The sequence below is a fragment of the Ictidomys tridecemlineatus genome, chromosome 2, assembly GCF_052094955.1.
Source record: "Ictidomys tridecemlineatus isolate mIctTri1 chromosome 2, mIctTri1.hap1, whole genome shotgun sequence".
Taxonomy (NCBI): domain Eukaryota; kingdom Metazoa; phylum Chordata; class Mammalia; order Rodentia; family Sciuridae; genus Ictidomys; species Ictidomys tridecemlineatus.
Genome location: NC_135478.1, coordinates 205,810,536 through 205,825,086, shown reverse-complemented (window position 1 = coordinate 205,825,086; position 14,551 = coordinate 205,810,536). Strand labels below are relative to the sequence as shown.

Below are 14,551 nucleotides of genomic sequence, written 5' to 3'. Positions count from 1 at the left end.
GACAATGTATCTTAAGCAGGGCAATGCAAGGGGTTAGGGTTTTTTTAATCCTTACCTAGAGCTACTTTCTCAAAATGAAACATTAGAAAAAACAAACAGATTTTACATATAATAGTTCTTTATTTCAATCCTGGCTCTGCCATTTACTGTGTTACTTCCTATTTAATGTCTCTAAGTGGGTTTCCTTGTTTGGAAATGAGAAAATAGAATAGTACCTACTTCAGAGAATGTCTCTAAAGATTAATTGATATAACTCATGCAATGTCTGGATCTTTTTTCCCTCTCATACATATTACTAATTTTACCCATTCAGTTGGATTCATTCTATTAGCTTTAAAATGTGCTCAAGTCATGTTTTTGAAAAGGAAAACACTAAAGTAATAAAATATCAACATCCTTCTATTCAAAGTTCTCCTATACTGCCAGTCTCTTTTCTTCCCTCTTCACAACAATTTGTGTGTATGTATATGGTAGTGGGGATCAACCCCAGGACCTCCAGCATTCTAGGCAATCATTCTACCACTGAACTACACCTCTAGCTCACAACTTTTTAGAAGAGTTGTTTGATCTTCACTTCCTAATGACTTTTACTCATTCCTATTTGGCTTTCACCTTCATTGATCTACCAAACAATGTTTACTAGCGCTTATTGATTTCTATGTAAGGAAATTAGCTCTTTGTTCATGACATTAATTTCAAGAATGATTTCTCAGTCTGATCTTTTATATATATATATATATATATTTTTAGTTTTAGGTGGACACAATAACTTTATTTCATTTATATGTGGTGTTGAGGACAGAACATAGGGCCTCACATGTGCTAGGCGAGCACTCCACCACTGAGCCACAACCCCAGCCCTGATCTTTTTCTTTTGATTTTGCTTAGATTGATTCTTGATTTGTGGTTTTATAAACATCTGTATCATCCATGTTCCAGTCTTTTTTTGTTTTTTGTTTTTTTTAAGACTGCTGAGTTTGTGGCATAGTTAGAAAGTTCACTTCTTCTTTGAGACTAAAATAAATTATGGTTTGGTAAAATCACCTTGTCTTATAGCATTTTGTATAAGAGTACACATAGAGATTACATATGTAATTTTATCTCTTTTGATAGAAGGAGATTAGGGAAAATGGTGAATGTGGATGGTATGCACATTCAGTACTAATAGAATTCATATAGGTTGGATTAGGAATCTACTGTTTTCTTGATTGTTATTGTGAATCTTTTTATATCTTTGAATAATTTTTATGCCAGTGATCAAATAAATAAAGAATTTGAACAGGCACCAAAAGAAGTTCAAAGAGCAGTATGAAAACTCATGGAGCTGTAGTAGTATAAAGCTATGTACAAGATAAAATTGATTAGTAATCTCCAGACTAGTAATACAGAAATAGAGACCTAGGACATACAGCTCTGGATAAATGAGTAAAAGCCTTATCAAATAAAGACTGCAGATAGCAATTTAATTACATGCCTTAGATTTGAAGAAAAAAATTGCTTTATTAAGACAAAATCTTTTTAAACCAGTACCAACATGTCAACTGAGTCCCCCAAAAGTAATGAATGAAAATAATAAAGTGGATTTTACTGTCTTCAGTCATAACTATAACCACCAAGTACAGGTAACACGAAAAGGCACTTGATGCTGGACACCAGATTTCAAAAATGTTAACATGTCACTTTTCTTGTTCCAACATATTACTCACACACTGTCTTCTTAGATAAATACCTCAGAGATTTGTGTGTTCTCTCTCTCCCTAAGGACATACCAAGCACATGTGTGCTTTCTACTCCTTTTCCTATTGTTGTGGTGTGAACTCATAAATACAATTAATAAGAGTGTAAGTTATAGGTTATAGATTAGTAAAAATATAGATTATAGATATAAGATTTTGAAAAGTGAGATAAGACAATTACAAAGCAAGAATTCTCATAGACAGGACTAAGACTTCATTTTGCTGCCTTTTAGAAAAACCTGTTAGCTGTTTCTAAGAAATTGAAATGAAAGCTATTTTCTTATTTAAAAAAATTGTCTTTCTGAACTTTGTACCTCACAAATCGTACTCTACTCAGGATGCAGCGGTGGTCTGGTTGTGGTGAGCTACATCCTGAGTATGAATGCCATTGTGGGTCTATATGACTTTGAAGTAGATTCTCACCCCGCCCATGCCCCGCCCAAGTTCAGAATGCGACAGTCTACCACCTGCTTGAACCCAGGACTGTGGTCAACTGAAATGCAAAGCTAATGCTATTTTAGCTTCTGATTATCACTTGTTTGCTGACTGGAGAATTCCAGTCCTGCCTAGAGCCCACAAGTCCTACTTATTAATGTTTTAATTTCTATGATTGGCTATCTTACATGACAATAAGCAAGTCACTGAGTTGTGGTTTTTGTGCTTTATATATTCTCTTTGGATGGACAAGGAAGCTGCTGTCCTCCCACAGAGCTTGAATCTCTGTGGAGGGTGACAGTCTCTGGCCAGGTAAATAAAGCTTTCTTTTGATTTGAAATTCGGACTTAGAGTGTTCTCTGAGGTGTCTCCCCATAATGTTATGTAGTTTTTTTTTGTTTGTTTGTTTGTTTTTTTTTTTTTTAGTAGCAGGGATTGATCCCAGGAATGCTTAACCACTGAGCCACATCCCTTTTGTAATTTTTAGAGACAGGATCTCACTGAGTTGCTTAGGGCCAAGTTGCCAAGGCTGGCTTTCAGCTCAACCTCCCCAGCTATTGGGATTACAGGTGTACCCCACTGCACCTGGCCTTATGCAATTTTAATCTGTGATTAAAAAAATAAGAATATGGGAGGAGCTGGTATTGTGGCTCAGTGGTAGAGCACTTGCCTGGAATGTGTGAGGCACTGGGTTTGATCCTCAGCACCACATCCATAAATAAATAAAATAAAGGTATTATGTCCATCTACAATAAAAAATATTAAACAAACAAAATAACAGTATCAGGCTGTGGTTGTAACTTAATAGTAGAGTACTTGCCTAGCATGTTCAAGGTACTGGGTTCAATCCTCACCACCACATAAAAGTAAATAAAATAAAAGAATAAAAATACACAATAACATTAAAAACTGACAACATCAATTTGAGCAGTATTTGTCATTGCTAGAATAAATATTTACTGAGACTGCTTGCATAGCCAGTGTACCCGTTTCCTAATGGCTACTCTGAATTTACACTGTTGGGCTACCAAGAAAAGACAAGTTAAGATGCAGCTCCTAGGAAGGAAACCTCACAAGTGTCTATGTAGAGCAGACAAGAAATGTTTGAGAACAGTGCACTAACTAGGTACATACACCCGCTTGTGGAAAACTCCCTCGTTTCTATTTACTTGAGATATAAAGTCTGACTAAATTATTTTCTCATAATTTTAATATGTGAATATGTATTGTAGTAACTTAGTTGAGACAGATGTTTTTTTCCTATGGAGTTTTTATCCTACCGGAATTAGCTTTAGTAGGCATAGGTGAGAATCTGCCCTGATTTTAATCTTTAAAATCTTACCCTGCTTGGTGGCATACACTTGTAATCCCAGCGACTAGGAGGCTGAGACAGAAGGATGGCAGGTTCCAAACTAAATTCAGCAATTTAGCGAGCTGTAAGCAACCTAGAAAGATTCTGTCTAAAAATAAAATATTATAAAGAGCTTGGGTTCAATCCTTCCTTAGAAATTAGTACATACAGCTGGGGAGGCTGAGACAGGAGGATCGCACACGTTCAAAGCCATCTTTAGCAGATTAGCGAGGCACTTAGCAACTCAGTGAAACCCTGTCTCTAAATAAAACACAAAATAGGACTGGGAATGTGGTTCAGTGGCCCAGTTCCCCTGAGTTCAATCCCTGATACTCAAAAAAAAAAAAAAAAAGAAAGAAAGAAAAAAATTGGTAACATACAGTTTTATTATTCAAAACACCGCATAAAAGGCATTCAGCACAAAATACACAGAATTACTGTGTATAATTCATAAGTACAGAAATCTCTATATGTGCTATAACATTCTTTGACAGAAATTTCAAATCCAGAGGTGGAAATTGTCTGGATTTTGAAGCCGCTGAAACTGCGAAATTTCAGTAAAAATAATGTTAAGTGTAACCTCGAATTAAATTTAAGGCGCATTTACTAACAACGTGTCTTATGCAGAGCATTGTGCTCAGTCCTGTGGAGACAGGAGTTACTAAAAATTTCTTTCGAAAACCTGGGCGCACCGAAAGGGTAGCGAATAGCGAGTGCCAGAGGTCTTGGGCCAAAGCCTGGAGCCTCCCGAAGGTAACACCTGAAAGGTGGAGGTGAAGCTCTGGGAAGGGGTCGCTTCTCCACAAGCGCATCGCGTCCAGGGCGCGCTCCAGGTCCCTCTAAGGGAGCAGCCCGCCCTGCCAAGGCGAAACGCCCCTAGGCTCACTACCTACCCCAAACTGGGGTCACTACCCAGGACGCGAGCAGAGTACATACTCGCAGTAAACAGGTTCTTACGCGGGTGTTCTTTCCTGGTTGCAGGCAGTGCTGGACGCTGAGGTGAGAGCGCTGTGATGTGTGGAGTCAAAAATCCTACCATCAGATGCCCCAAGAAGGACATTCTACGGGCAGTTGTCTTCCTCGAGCTATTGTGTCGCTCTTTATCAGGTCCGGGGAGGGCGTTAGGACAAAAGGAACCCCCCTCCCTTCTGGTTAATCAGGCTTCTGGTCGGGTGCGAGTGCCAGCCCTGCTGCATCCTTGCCTCTGAAGCTACGGAAGCCACCGGACTAGGGATCAGTCATTAAAGCTTGAGACTCGGCTGCTAAAGCTTAGCTCCGAATAGGTGAGCCCGGACACACTGGGGCCCGCATCCCACAATCCCCGCGCTGAAAGCGGTGCTGCTTGGTTGCGTTCCGGCTGACTACCGCACGCGGGCGGCGAGCGCGAGCCCGGCGCCTTGACAGCTGCCCACGCGTCGGGGCGGGGCTCGGGCACGTTGCTTTAAAGGTCCGCGCCGTCGGCCCCGCCCTCGTGCGGTGATTGGCTCCAGCCGGTGCAGAGTTTACCCGGTAGGTACTGGGAAGGCGGGGCTGCGCGCGCGAGCCTCAGGCCCTCACTGCAGTTGCCCTGACTGGGCCCCTGTGGCGGCAAAGTGTGGGTGGTTAGGCGTGCGAAGCTGAAGGGCTCGAGCGCGCGCCGGCTGCCCAAGTCCCTAGGGAAGTACCGGAACATCAGACGCCGGCTCGCGCGCGCCACCCCGCGGCCGGCGGCGCGCGCGAGGGCGGAGGTGGTCCGTGCGTGTGAGCGTGTGTGTGAGCGCGCGCGCGCGCGTGTGTGTGTGTTTGGAGCACCGGTGCGGAGGGCCAGCCGTCAGTCCCTGGGTGCGAATCCCTTGCTGTCTTCCACACCATCCCGCTTCCCCTACGTCCCTCCCTCAGCCCCAAGGTCGCGCACGCAGCGACGGCCCCGGGAAACAGGTGTGGGGGGCGTGCGGGGTCGCTCGAGACAAAGGGGGCACGGGGGTGAGCCCGCCATGGCCTCCCGGAGCTTGGGGGGCCTGAGCGGGAGCCGCGGCAGTAGCGGCGCCGGCAAGAAGAGCCTGAGCGCCCGCAATGCTGCGGTGGAGAGGAGGAACCTGATCACGGTGTGCAGGTAGGCGGCCGGGGAGAGGGGAAGGGGCTTGCTGGCGCCGCGGGCCGAGGGCTTTGAGCAGGCACGCGAGTCCCCGGGGGGTCCCGGGGCTGAGGGGCGGTGGTCCCAGCTTCGCTGTCTTTTCTGTGCCGGGCGTATCCCGCGGCGTCCAGGGGCCAGGAGAGGAGCTGGTGTCTGGGCACTGCCGAGGCCCCGGACTTTCCATCAGTTCTCGTGCTGAAGGCGACCGCGGGTAGGGCTTGGGGCGGGGCCGGGGAGGATTTGTTTTGAACGTGCAGTCTAGTGTCAGAGTGAAAGAGGAGGGTGAGGAGGAAGAGCTCTTTAATTTAGTGCACATTAAGCTGTCAGCCAGCTTCTGGTGAAGTAGTTGCTGTGATTGTTCACTGTGTTGCCTCAAAATCGGAGCGCATTTTGGCTTGTTTACATATATCTTCACTCCTTCCATCCCACAAATATTGAGTGCCTACTGCATTGTGTGTTCGTGGGTAGGTACTTATAACTATAGTGCTAGGGCTGTTTTTGCACTACCAAAAGAGTGGGACCATGGAGGATACCTAGTCTTCGTGTCAATGATTTATTCCCAGGTCTGCCTTCTTAAATGTTTTCTAATTACAAATGTAGATTTCCCTTCCACTAGAAATGTAACATAACAGGGATAATTATTATCTAGTAGCCTAGTATTCAGAAAAAAACTGATTTTAATATGCTGATATATTTTAAGTTGTTTTTAAAATTACGTTGTTCCATTAAACCCTAATCAGCAGCCAGCAATAATCCTCACAGAATTGGATGATGAAACCTTTTCCTCCTTCGTAATTTATATCTGAACTTTAAAAAAAAAAATCCTCGTGTTAAAAAATGTGCCTAGCATCTTAAGCAGAATACACGTTGTTGTATTAGGAGTTATATTCAATAACTTTGAGTGACTTTAAAAGTTGGGCCGTTATAAATATTCGTCTATCTAGCAAGAAGATCTGTCTCACTGATAGTTGTGGCATTTAGAATTGTAAATAGTAAAATAATATGGAATATTTGTCATTTTTACTGTGTAGGATACAACTTTTGAGAGAGGCTTTATTTAATTCTCTTAAAATGAAGCAAATATTTTTTAAAGTTAGGTAAATAGAACATTATAAGTTAGGTGGATTTTCTTACCTTATTTTACAGATATTAAAAAGATGTTTTAAAATGAGGATAGTTCCAAGTCAGGTTCAATCATGTACAATGCTTGATGTAATATATTTCATAAAAGCTCCATCATAGTTAAATTTCACAAGACAGTGGTGTCATCTGCTTTTTGCTTAGTCTTTTATAATTCTTCCCAGTATAGCGTCTAACAGTTAATATTTATTGAATGAATAAATTCAGTGGTGAATACTACTCATTTTATTTCTCCATTTTAATCTTCACTGGTTTTAGATCATTTGCTGTTCATTTGTGTCCTCATCAGGGTCAGTTTAGTAAAAGAAAGGAATCTGTATTTCAACCTTATTTAAATTAAATTTTCAGCTATGTTTGAGAAATTTCAGTAACATCATTAATGTATGTGTACGTTTAACTAGGCTAGTTGTATTTTCATTAATTTTATTTATTTAATTTCTACTTTGAAATTAATATAAATGCTGACTTTAATTACAGTTTATATATACATTTAATATAGTAGCGAAAATAAATTTCAATTTCTGGCTTACATTTTAATCTGTGTAGTTATTTAGGTAGATAATAATATTAAGACTGTTATGCTTCTTCACATAGTTGATGATACATATAAGTTATCTATAACTAGTAATGGTGTCTATTGGATAGGCTTTGTCTAAATAACTTTTACTTTTTGGAAAAAAGTAATTATGGGCCATTTGTAGGTTTTAATAGACTCACCCCAATTCAGCAAAATGAACAAAGTAGTATTATGCATTTATGCTGCTTTGGTTTAACTTTGAAAGTTATTAAATTTCACCCATGGCTTTTAACGAGTTCACTCTTTATATATCAAATCAGAAATGACTTTATATTTAAGTTGGGAAGAAGTTGGTTTAGTGGAAACACAATTGGGTTCCAAGTTGATTTCTTTATTAGCAAACATGTACTTTAACAAGTCCTGCAACCTTCTTATTTTCTGGTTTTGTCATCTGTAAAATAATATTGAACTAGATTATTGGTAACTTGCAGTGATAGTCCTGAAATTAATAATAGCCCTTAAACAAAATATGCTCATATTTTACTTATTTCAAATATGAGCAGGGTCATAGTATTGATAGGTATGTATTTATAGCAGCCAGGTGAGGCATGTGCATTTTTTTTTTGTAAACAAAAACACTTTGAATCTTCTATTTTGTGATTCTCTGTTGATATTCTGGGATAATTGAACAATTTATGAAACAAAAACAAGCAAAACGCAAACTCCACTGCCACATATCATACTTAAACAATAATGCTTTTTCCTTAACCCTTAAACAATTGAGGTGTAAAGCCCTATGAAATAAGTAGACGATTCTTTAGGTTTAAAACTTTATAAGAGGACGATATTATTACAGTTTAACACTTTGGAAATAGCCTGTTTGGTTAAGTAGGACAGTCAAGGAAAAAAGCTGAACTGAATTTTGGCTCATTGTGATTGTGTATATATGTAATTATTTCATTACTGTTTTCCCCTAGTGCACAGTATTGCATATTGTAGACTTAAAATGTCTGTATGGTTCTTATCTCAGCAAATAAGTACAGTTTTATTTACACTTTTTCACAGATTGTGGTGAAGAAAAAGTTGATAATTTGAAGAGTCTTCCACACTCAATTCCAAAATATTCATAGACTGACTTTGACTCTCTGCACCAACGATTATTTTCCCTGCACATTCGCACATTGAAAAACTAAATTGTTAAAACTTTTCAGACTTTTTTTTTAACTTACATTTTTCATCCATAGAAAATCAGGCAGTCATTTTTTGTTGTTTTTAAGCTTAATGATTTACTAAAAAGCTGAAATATTACTTTGATTTTAGTTCTTTTGGCAAATAATTAAAATCTAAATTCTCTTGCAATGGATTAGCAATGTTTATGAGCAGATTATTAAAATATATGTGTTTAATAATTTGCATAAACATTTAAAAATAACATTTGTCTCAGATTTTAATCAATACTTAAGAGAAAGTCCTCCAATAGTCATAATTTTCCTGTCTTTTAGATAGAAAGAACTAAGAGGAATTTAGGGAGATAGTAGGATGAGTTAAGCAAGGTAGAGACAGATGTTGATTTCACAATTAAAATACTTTTAATAACATATACATAGGTCAAGATTGTATTTCAGGACTTGAATATTATTTCAAATTAGATTAGCACCTCATTTTTTTTTTTACAGTAGTCATGGAGTAAAGAACCTGCATTATTTGAAACTGGTGTTTGAATTAAGCTTAATATTGTACCATCAACTGTAGTGCCTTACTCAGCATTTATTGTGAATGTAGTCTTCTGTATAACTGAAGCTGTAATTTAAGTGCTCACATTTAAACCACAATAAACAATACTTAAAACACTTTGAATAAATTGCTTTTAAAAAAGGACTATACATTTCCCTACCTTCTTTAACAAGACTATGCATGACATAATAGCTTACTGATGACTTTATTCTGGACATGTTTCTATGAATATGCTCACTGTACAATGATTGCCCTTTGAGACTCTTGAGGTCCCTAGAGATTTTTGCTAAATGGCCCCTTAAGATTGTGTGTTTGGTGTTCTTTGTTTTTACATGCTGCTATTTCTTCCTACCAAGGTAGCTGTTATTTCTTACAACTGTTTCTAGCAGCTCTTTCTTTGCACTTCTCATTTTGACTTGCTGATTATAACTGTGAGCTAGGATAGCAGATAACTAAATTTCTAATGTGTATGGTCTTTAAAAAGCACAGAGGTTTGAGTGAATTTGAGCAATTTAAACTTCTCAACATTCTGGTTGCTGAACAATCAGACAAATGACTGTCGCTGTATTTGAACTTGCTGGGAGAGATGCAGATTATGTGAAATGTTATTGAATATTATTAGCAGCTTAATCCTTTAAATAACTGTAAATGCAGTTACTTGTTTTTCTTGTTACTGTTTGCTTGAGTGTTCTTCTTAAGACTGTTCATATCTTGACTATAATCATTAAAATACTTTTTTTTGGCAGTAGTAGGGATTGAACCCAGGAGCAAGTGTTCTACGGTTGAGCTATACTTCTAGCCCTTTGGTTTTAAGACAAGTCTCATTAAGTTGCTCAGACTAGCCTTGAATTTGCAGTCCTCCAGTCTCAGTCTCCCTGGTAGCAGGAATTAACAGCCATGTGCTACTGCACCCAGCTTGATTATAATACTTTTGACTAAAGTTTTGTTAGTCATGCTGTATGAAGTAGAACTTTGGGTTGGGACTTTGATCAGCATTAGGTATATTGCTTTGGAGCAAGTTTGGTAAGTTTAAGAATTCTTAGTACCCTACTGGTAGGTGCTTAACATGGAGATCCTCTTTTTAGTTACTAGTTCTAGGTAGACTTTTCAGCACTCACAAAAAGTCATCATCTTTTCCTGCAGCTAAACTGGTTTCAGATTAAGTGACAACAGAAAAGAGCTATCTCCCAGGCATTTACTAGGGGGTATTTGTTTTAACTTTGTGGCTGCTGGATAAATTTCAAAAGTGGAGTTAAGAGATTCAATAATCACAGGGGAATGTGTGAGGCTTATCCACTCTTCTGTTCACTCTTACAGGTTTATAAAATTTACTTCTGGGTCAGTCCAAATCATCTTAGAGCAGCTGAATTTGTACACTGTGTTGCTCCTTGCTGTGCTATCCCCATGTTATCTATTTTGTATTAGTAAAATTTCATCAGTGAAATGATGTATGTTGAGGTGTGTTGAGAGTCATCAGAAGAAGCAATCAGAGAGTCTTCTTGAACTTACTATCAAGAACACTGTTATGTCAAAAAGTAGCTACTTTGGGTGAAGACTTCTGTGAGAAATATCTGTGTTAGCACCAACAATTGTATTACTAAGCAATTAATTTTCTTGTATCTACTGACACATGGATATATAACTGACAACTTTATCTTTTTATTGAATAGTTTTAAGAAATCTTAGTGTTAAATCTATATATACTAATATCTAGAAAATACATAGAACATTACAGTAACGCATTTAACCTTATTCTTAGCTCTATTATGCCCCAACATTTGGTGGAGAGATGAGTAATGGAGATTGAACCCAGGGGTACTCTACCACTAAGCTATGCCCCCAGCCATTTTATTATTTTATTTTGAGATGAAGTGCCACTAAATTACACAGGTTAGACTCCTAAGTTATAATCCTCCTGGGCTGGGGTTCAGTGGCAGAGCGCTTGCCTAGCATGTGTGAGGCACTGGGTTCGATTCTCAGCACTGCATATAAATAAATGAAAGTTCATCAACATCTAAAAAAACCGATTTTTTAATAAAAATTGTGATCCTCCTGCCTCAGCCTCCTGAGCAAGTAAGATTACAGGCATGTGCCATTACTACTGGTGTGCCCCTTCTTTTTAATAGAAATTTTATTGATTTATATGCTCAGAAAGGTGCACCTATCATAAATATACTGCTCAGCCCCCCCCTCATTTTGTGGCTTTATTTTTCATTCTACAGTGTGTTTTGATCAATGGAAGTTCTTTATTGAAAGTAGTCTAAATTTCTTTCATGGCTAATGCTGATTGTGATCATAAGAAATCTGCTTACTCCAAAGTAATGAAAACATCTCTTATTTTCTTCTAAACCTTTATTTTTTTACATTTATACCAACAATCCATCTTCAGTTTTTTCTTAATTTATAGTATTATATATAAGGGTCAAGATTAAACATTTTCATTATCATTAGGAAATTTTCCTTTTTATCTTTAATAATGCTATCTTAAACACTATTTTGTCTGCAATTAATATAGTTAAAAGTTTTCTTTTATTATTTGTATCTTTGCCATCTCTTTACTTTCTGGATACTTAAAAATTTTCCAGTAGGCGGATAGAATTGAACTTTGCGTGTTACCTAGCTTGATAATCTTAGTCTTTTATTTAGGGTATTTAGCTCATTTACATTTATGTTAATATTATTTTATTTGGATTTAAATCTGTTATCTTAATATTTGGTTTATGTTTACTTTTTCTCTTTTCTTGCCTTCTTATTTATTAATAAAGTATTATTTATAGTTTTATCCATTCCAATATTCCAATTTTTCACTCTGCAAATTTACTAGTCATATGTTCTTTTTCTGTTTCTCTATATATTTATATTCAGTTTCTATACTTTTGGAAGTTACCTTTGATTTATTGTATTATAATGAAAATCATGGCTTTTATTCCTTTTCCAATAGTGTAATAACCATTTATTTTTCACCACCCTAAAACATACTTTAAAAACCTACATATATTTTAAATTCTACAAGATTATTTTATTATTATTATATTTTATGCTCATTCAGAAAATACAAATTTACCCTTTCTTCCATCAATTTTGGAATAACTTTAGCCATTGTCTTCTTACTCTTTAATTATATGTTAAACTTTTCCAGGCCTCATTTGATTCATTCTTTTCTGTATTTTTAGTCTTTTTTCTCTTTATGCTTCTAGTTTTCTACATATATACAAACTATGTTCTTTTCCAGTTCATTAATATTTTCTTCTGTTGTATCTATTGTACTATTTAATCCATTGATAAGTTTTTAATTTCAGATAGTTCTAGAATTTCTGCATGATTTTTATCCTCTGTCTTCTGATAAAAAGAACTATCCTTTCATGTATTATGTTCTTTTCTTCCATCCCCTTGAATGTATTTATTAACCATAGTTATTTTGAAGTTCTTGATATTGGTTTAGAATATTTAGATCATTTTTACATCTGTTTTTGTTTTTTGCCTCATGCAATTTTCTTTCTTTTTGCATGTCATTTTATATTGTGGTATGTCTAGAATTTTTTTTTTTTAAGAGAGAGAGAGAGAATATTTTAATATTTATTTTTTAGTTTTCGGCAGGTACAACATCTTTGTTTGTATGTGGTGCTGAGGATTGAACCCTGGCCGCACGCATGCCAGGTGAGCGTGCTACCGCTTGAGCTACATTTCCAGCACCTAGAATTTTTAAAATGTCATGTAATGTGTTGATTTTTTTCTTTAGCACTTTCTTTTTTTTTTTTCAATCCTATTATGCTGCTATGGTTTAGATCTGAGGTAATCTCAAAGCTCATGCATGAGACAATGCAAGAATTCTCAGAGGTGAAAAGATAGATTATCAGAGAGGTATAGCCTAATCAGTGGAGTGATTAACTGGGCAGTAACTGTAGGTAGGGGATGTGACTGGAGGATCTTGAGCGCACATCTGCGCGTCGTTCTCTTTCTCTCTCTTTCTGGTTGCCATTCTGGAGCAGCTTCTCTCTACCACACCCTTCTGCCATGATGCCCTGCCTCACTTTGGACCCAGAGCTATGGAGTCAGTCATCCCTGTGCCAAAATAAACATTTCCCCCTCTTAATTTTCTTGTCAGGTCACAATGTTGCAAAGCTTACTAAAACATGCTAATCGTATTATAAACAATATATTAAGTGTTACATAACAGTGTAACATACAATGGAGGACATCACATTGGAGCAAACAGATGGAATACACCACTCACTTTTAGAAAAACATGGCCTCCCCAGTTAACATGGGAGACTGAGCAGAGGAAATCACAAGATGGACCGTAGCCTCAGCAACTTATCAAGACCCTAAGTAACTTATCAAGACCCTGTTGTTGGGAGCAGCGAATGAATTATAGGTCTTTGAACTGTCCAGAGACATAGGTGACACCTCCCTTGGGAATTGCTTGGTGCAGACGGAAGATAGCCCAACAGGTGACTCCCTGTGCAAGGGGGATTCTGCACCAGCCATGGAATTTTTTAGTTTGTGGCCTTGCATTCAGACACCTGCTGCCCAGAGGGTAGAGAGTTATAGGCACAAAGTGATAAGCCCTAATTGAGCGGTATTACTTCCAACTTCAGTTTTTTGAAGTTTAAAATTATGTAATAAATGTGCCAAGCTTGCTTGTGGTCAGACTTTCTCCACCAGAGTTGGCAGATCCACCGGTTCCTGGCTTTTTTCTCTACTTGTGCATGTGTTTGTTTTTTCTTACTCCTCTCACAGCCTAGTTTGTGTAGCACAGAATAAAGCTGTTGCTCAGGACATGATACCTGTCTCAAAAAAAAAGGGGGGCTGGGGATGTGGCTCAGTGGTTTGGTGTCCCTGGGTTCACTCCATGGCACCAAAAAGAAATAAAATAAAATAAATCAAAATGTAGCTTAGTGGAAAAGCACCTCTGAATTCAATCCACAATACAAAAATGGGGGTGGGGGGAAACATGGCCAACATCATGGTAGTGCCCATGGCAATAGTGTAGGGCAGTTCTCAATTCTTTTACCAGTGCTGTCTTCCTCCAGAAGAAAGAGTGGTGGCTGATCACCTTTATCCAGTCAGGGACGGTTCTGAATCCAGGCTGGGTTTCAACTCTGATGAGTCTTTCACAACCTGTTGTTTGCCCTTGGACTTCCAGAGTTCTCAACCTAGATTTGATGATTTTAAATTCACTTCCTCAAGCAGTTCCTGCACTATTACTTTGTCTTCCAGGATTATCAAGTCCTTTACTTAGTTTTCCATAAGCTTTCTCATTAGGATTTTAGTTTCCTGTACCTCTAGAAGTTTCTTGTGCCACACAAGCCCCAGATAAAGGGAAAGGGTTTGAGACCTTCCCAAATCTACTTTAAAGGCTTTTCTGGATTTTGTCCCCATCACCAGCTTTCTGTGGGTACCAGACCCTACTAGCATTCAGAATTTGCAGGTATTCCTACATAAAAATGTTATAAAAGCTCACTTTTTTGAACTTTCTCTTCTCAGGAGTCTTAGACTCTTCCAATTCCTAATGTTTCAACAAT

The 14,551-nt window shown here is 38.0% G+C and overlaps 1 protein-coding gene across 4 annotated transcripts in view; it reads left to right on the top strand.

The window, feature by feature from the left end:
- The first annotated feature begins 5,078 nt into the window (after positions 1-5,078).
- The window catches only part of Rundc3b (RUN domain containing 3B), a 147,053-nt gene continuing 137,580 nt past the window's right edge, over positions 5,079-14,551 (top strand). For 2 of the 4 annotated variants that reach the window (XM_078040490.1, XM_078040491.1), the window contains exon 1: positions 5,082-5,614. In XM_078040490.1, coding sequence (XP_077896616.1) covers positions 5,496-5,614 — 119 coding nt within the window. In that variant the 5' untranslated portion in view covers positions 5,082-5,495. Of the gene's footprint in view, positions 5,615-14,551 lie in introns of all 4 variants that reach the window. The other 2 variants (XM_078040489.1, XM_078040488.1) reach the window with 2 other exon arrangements.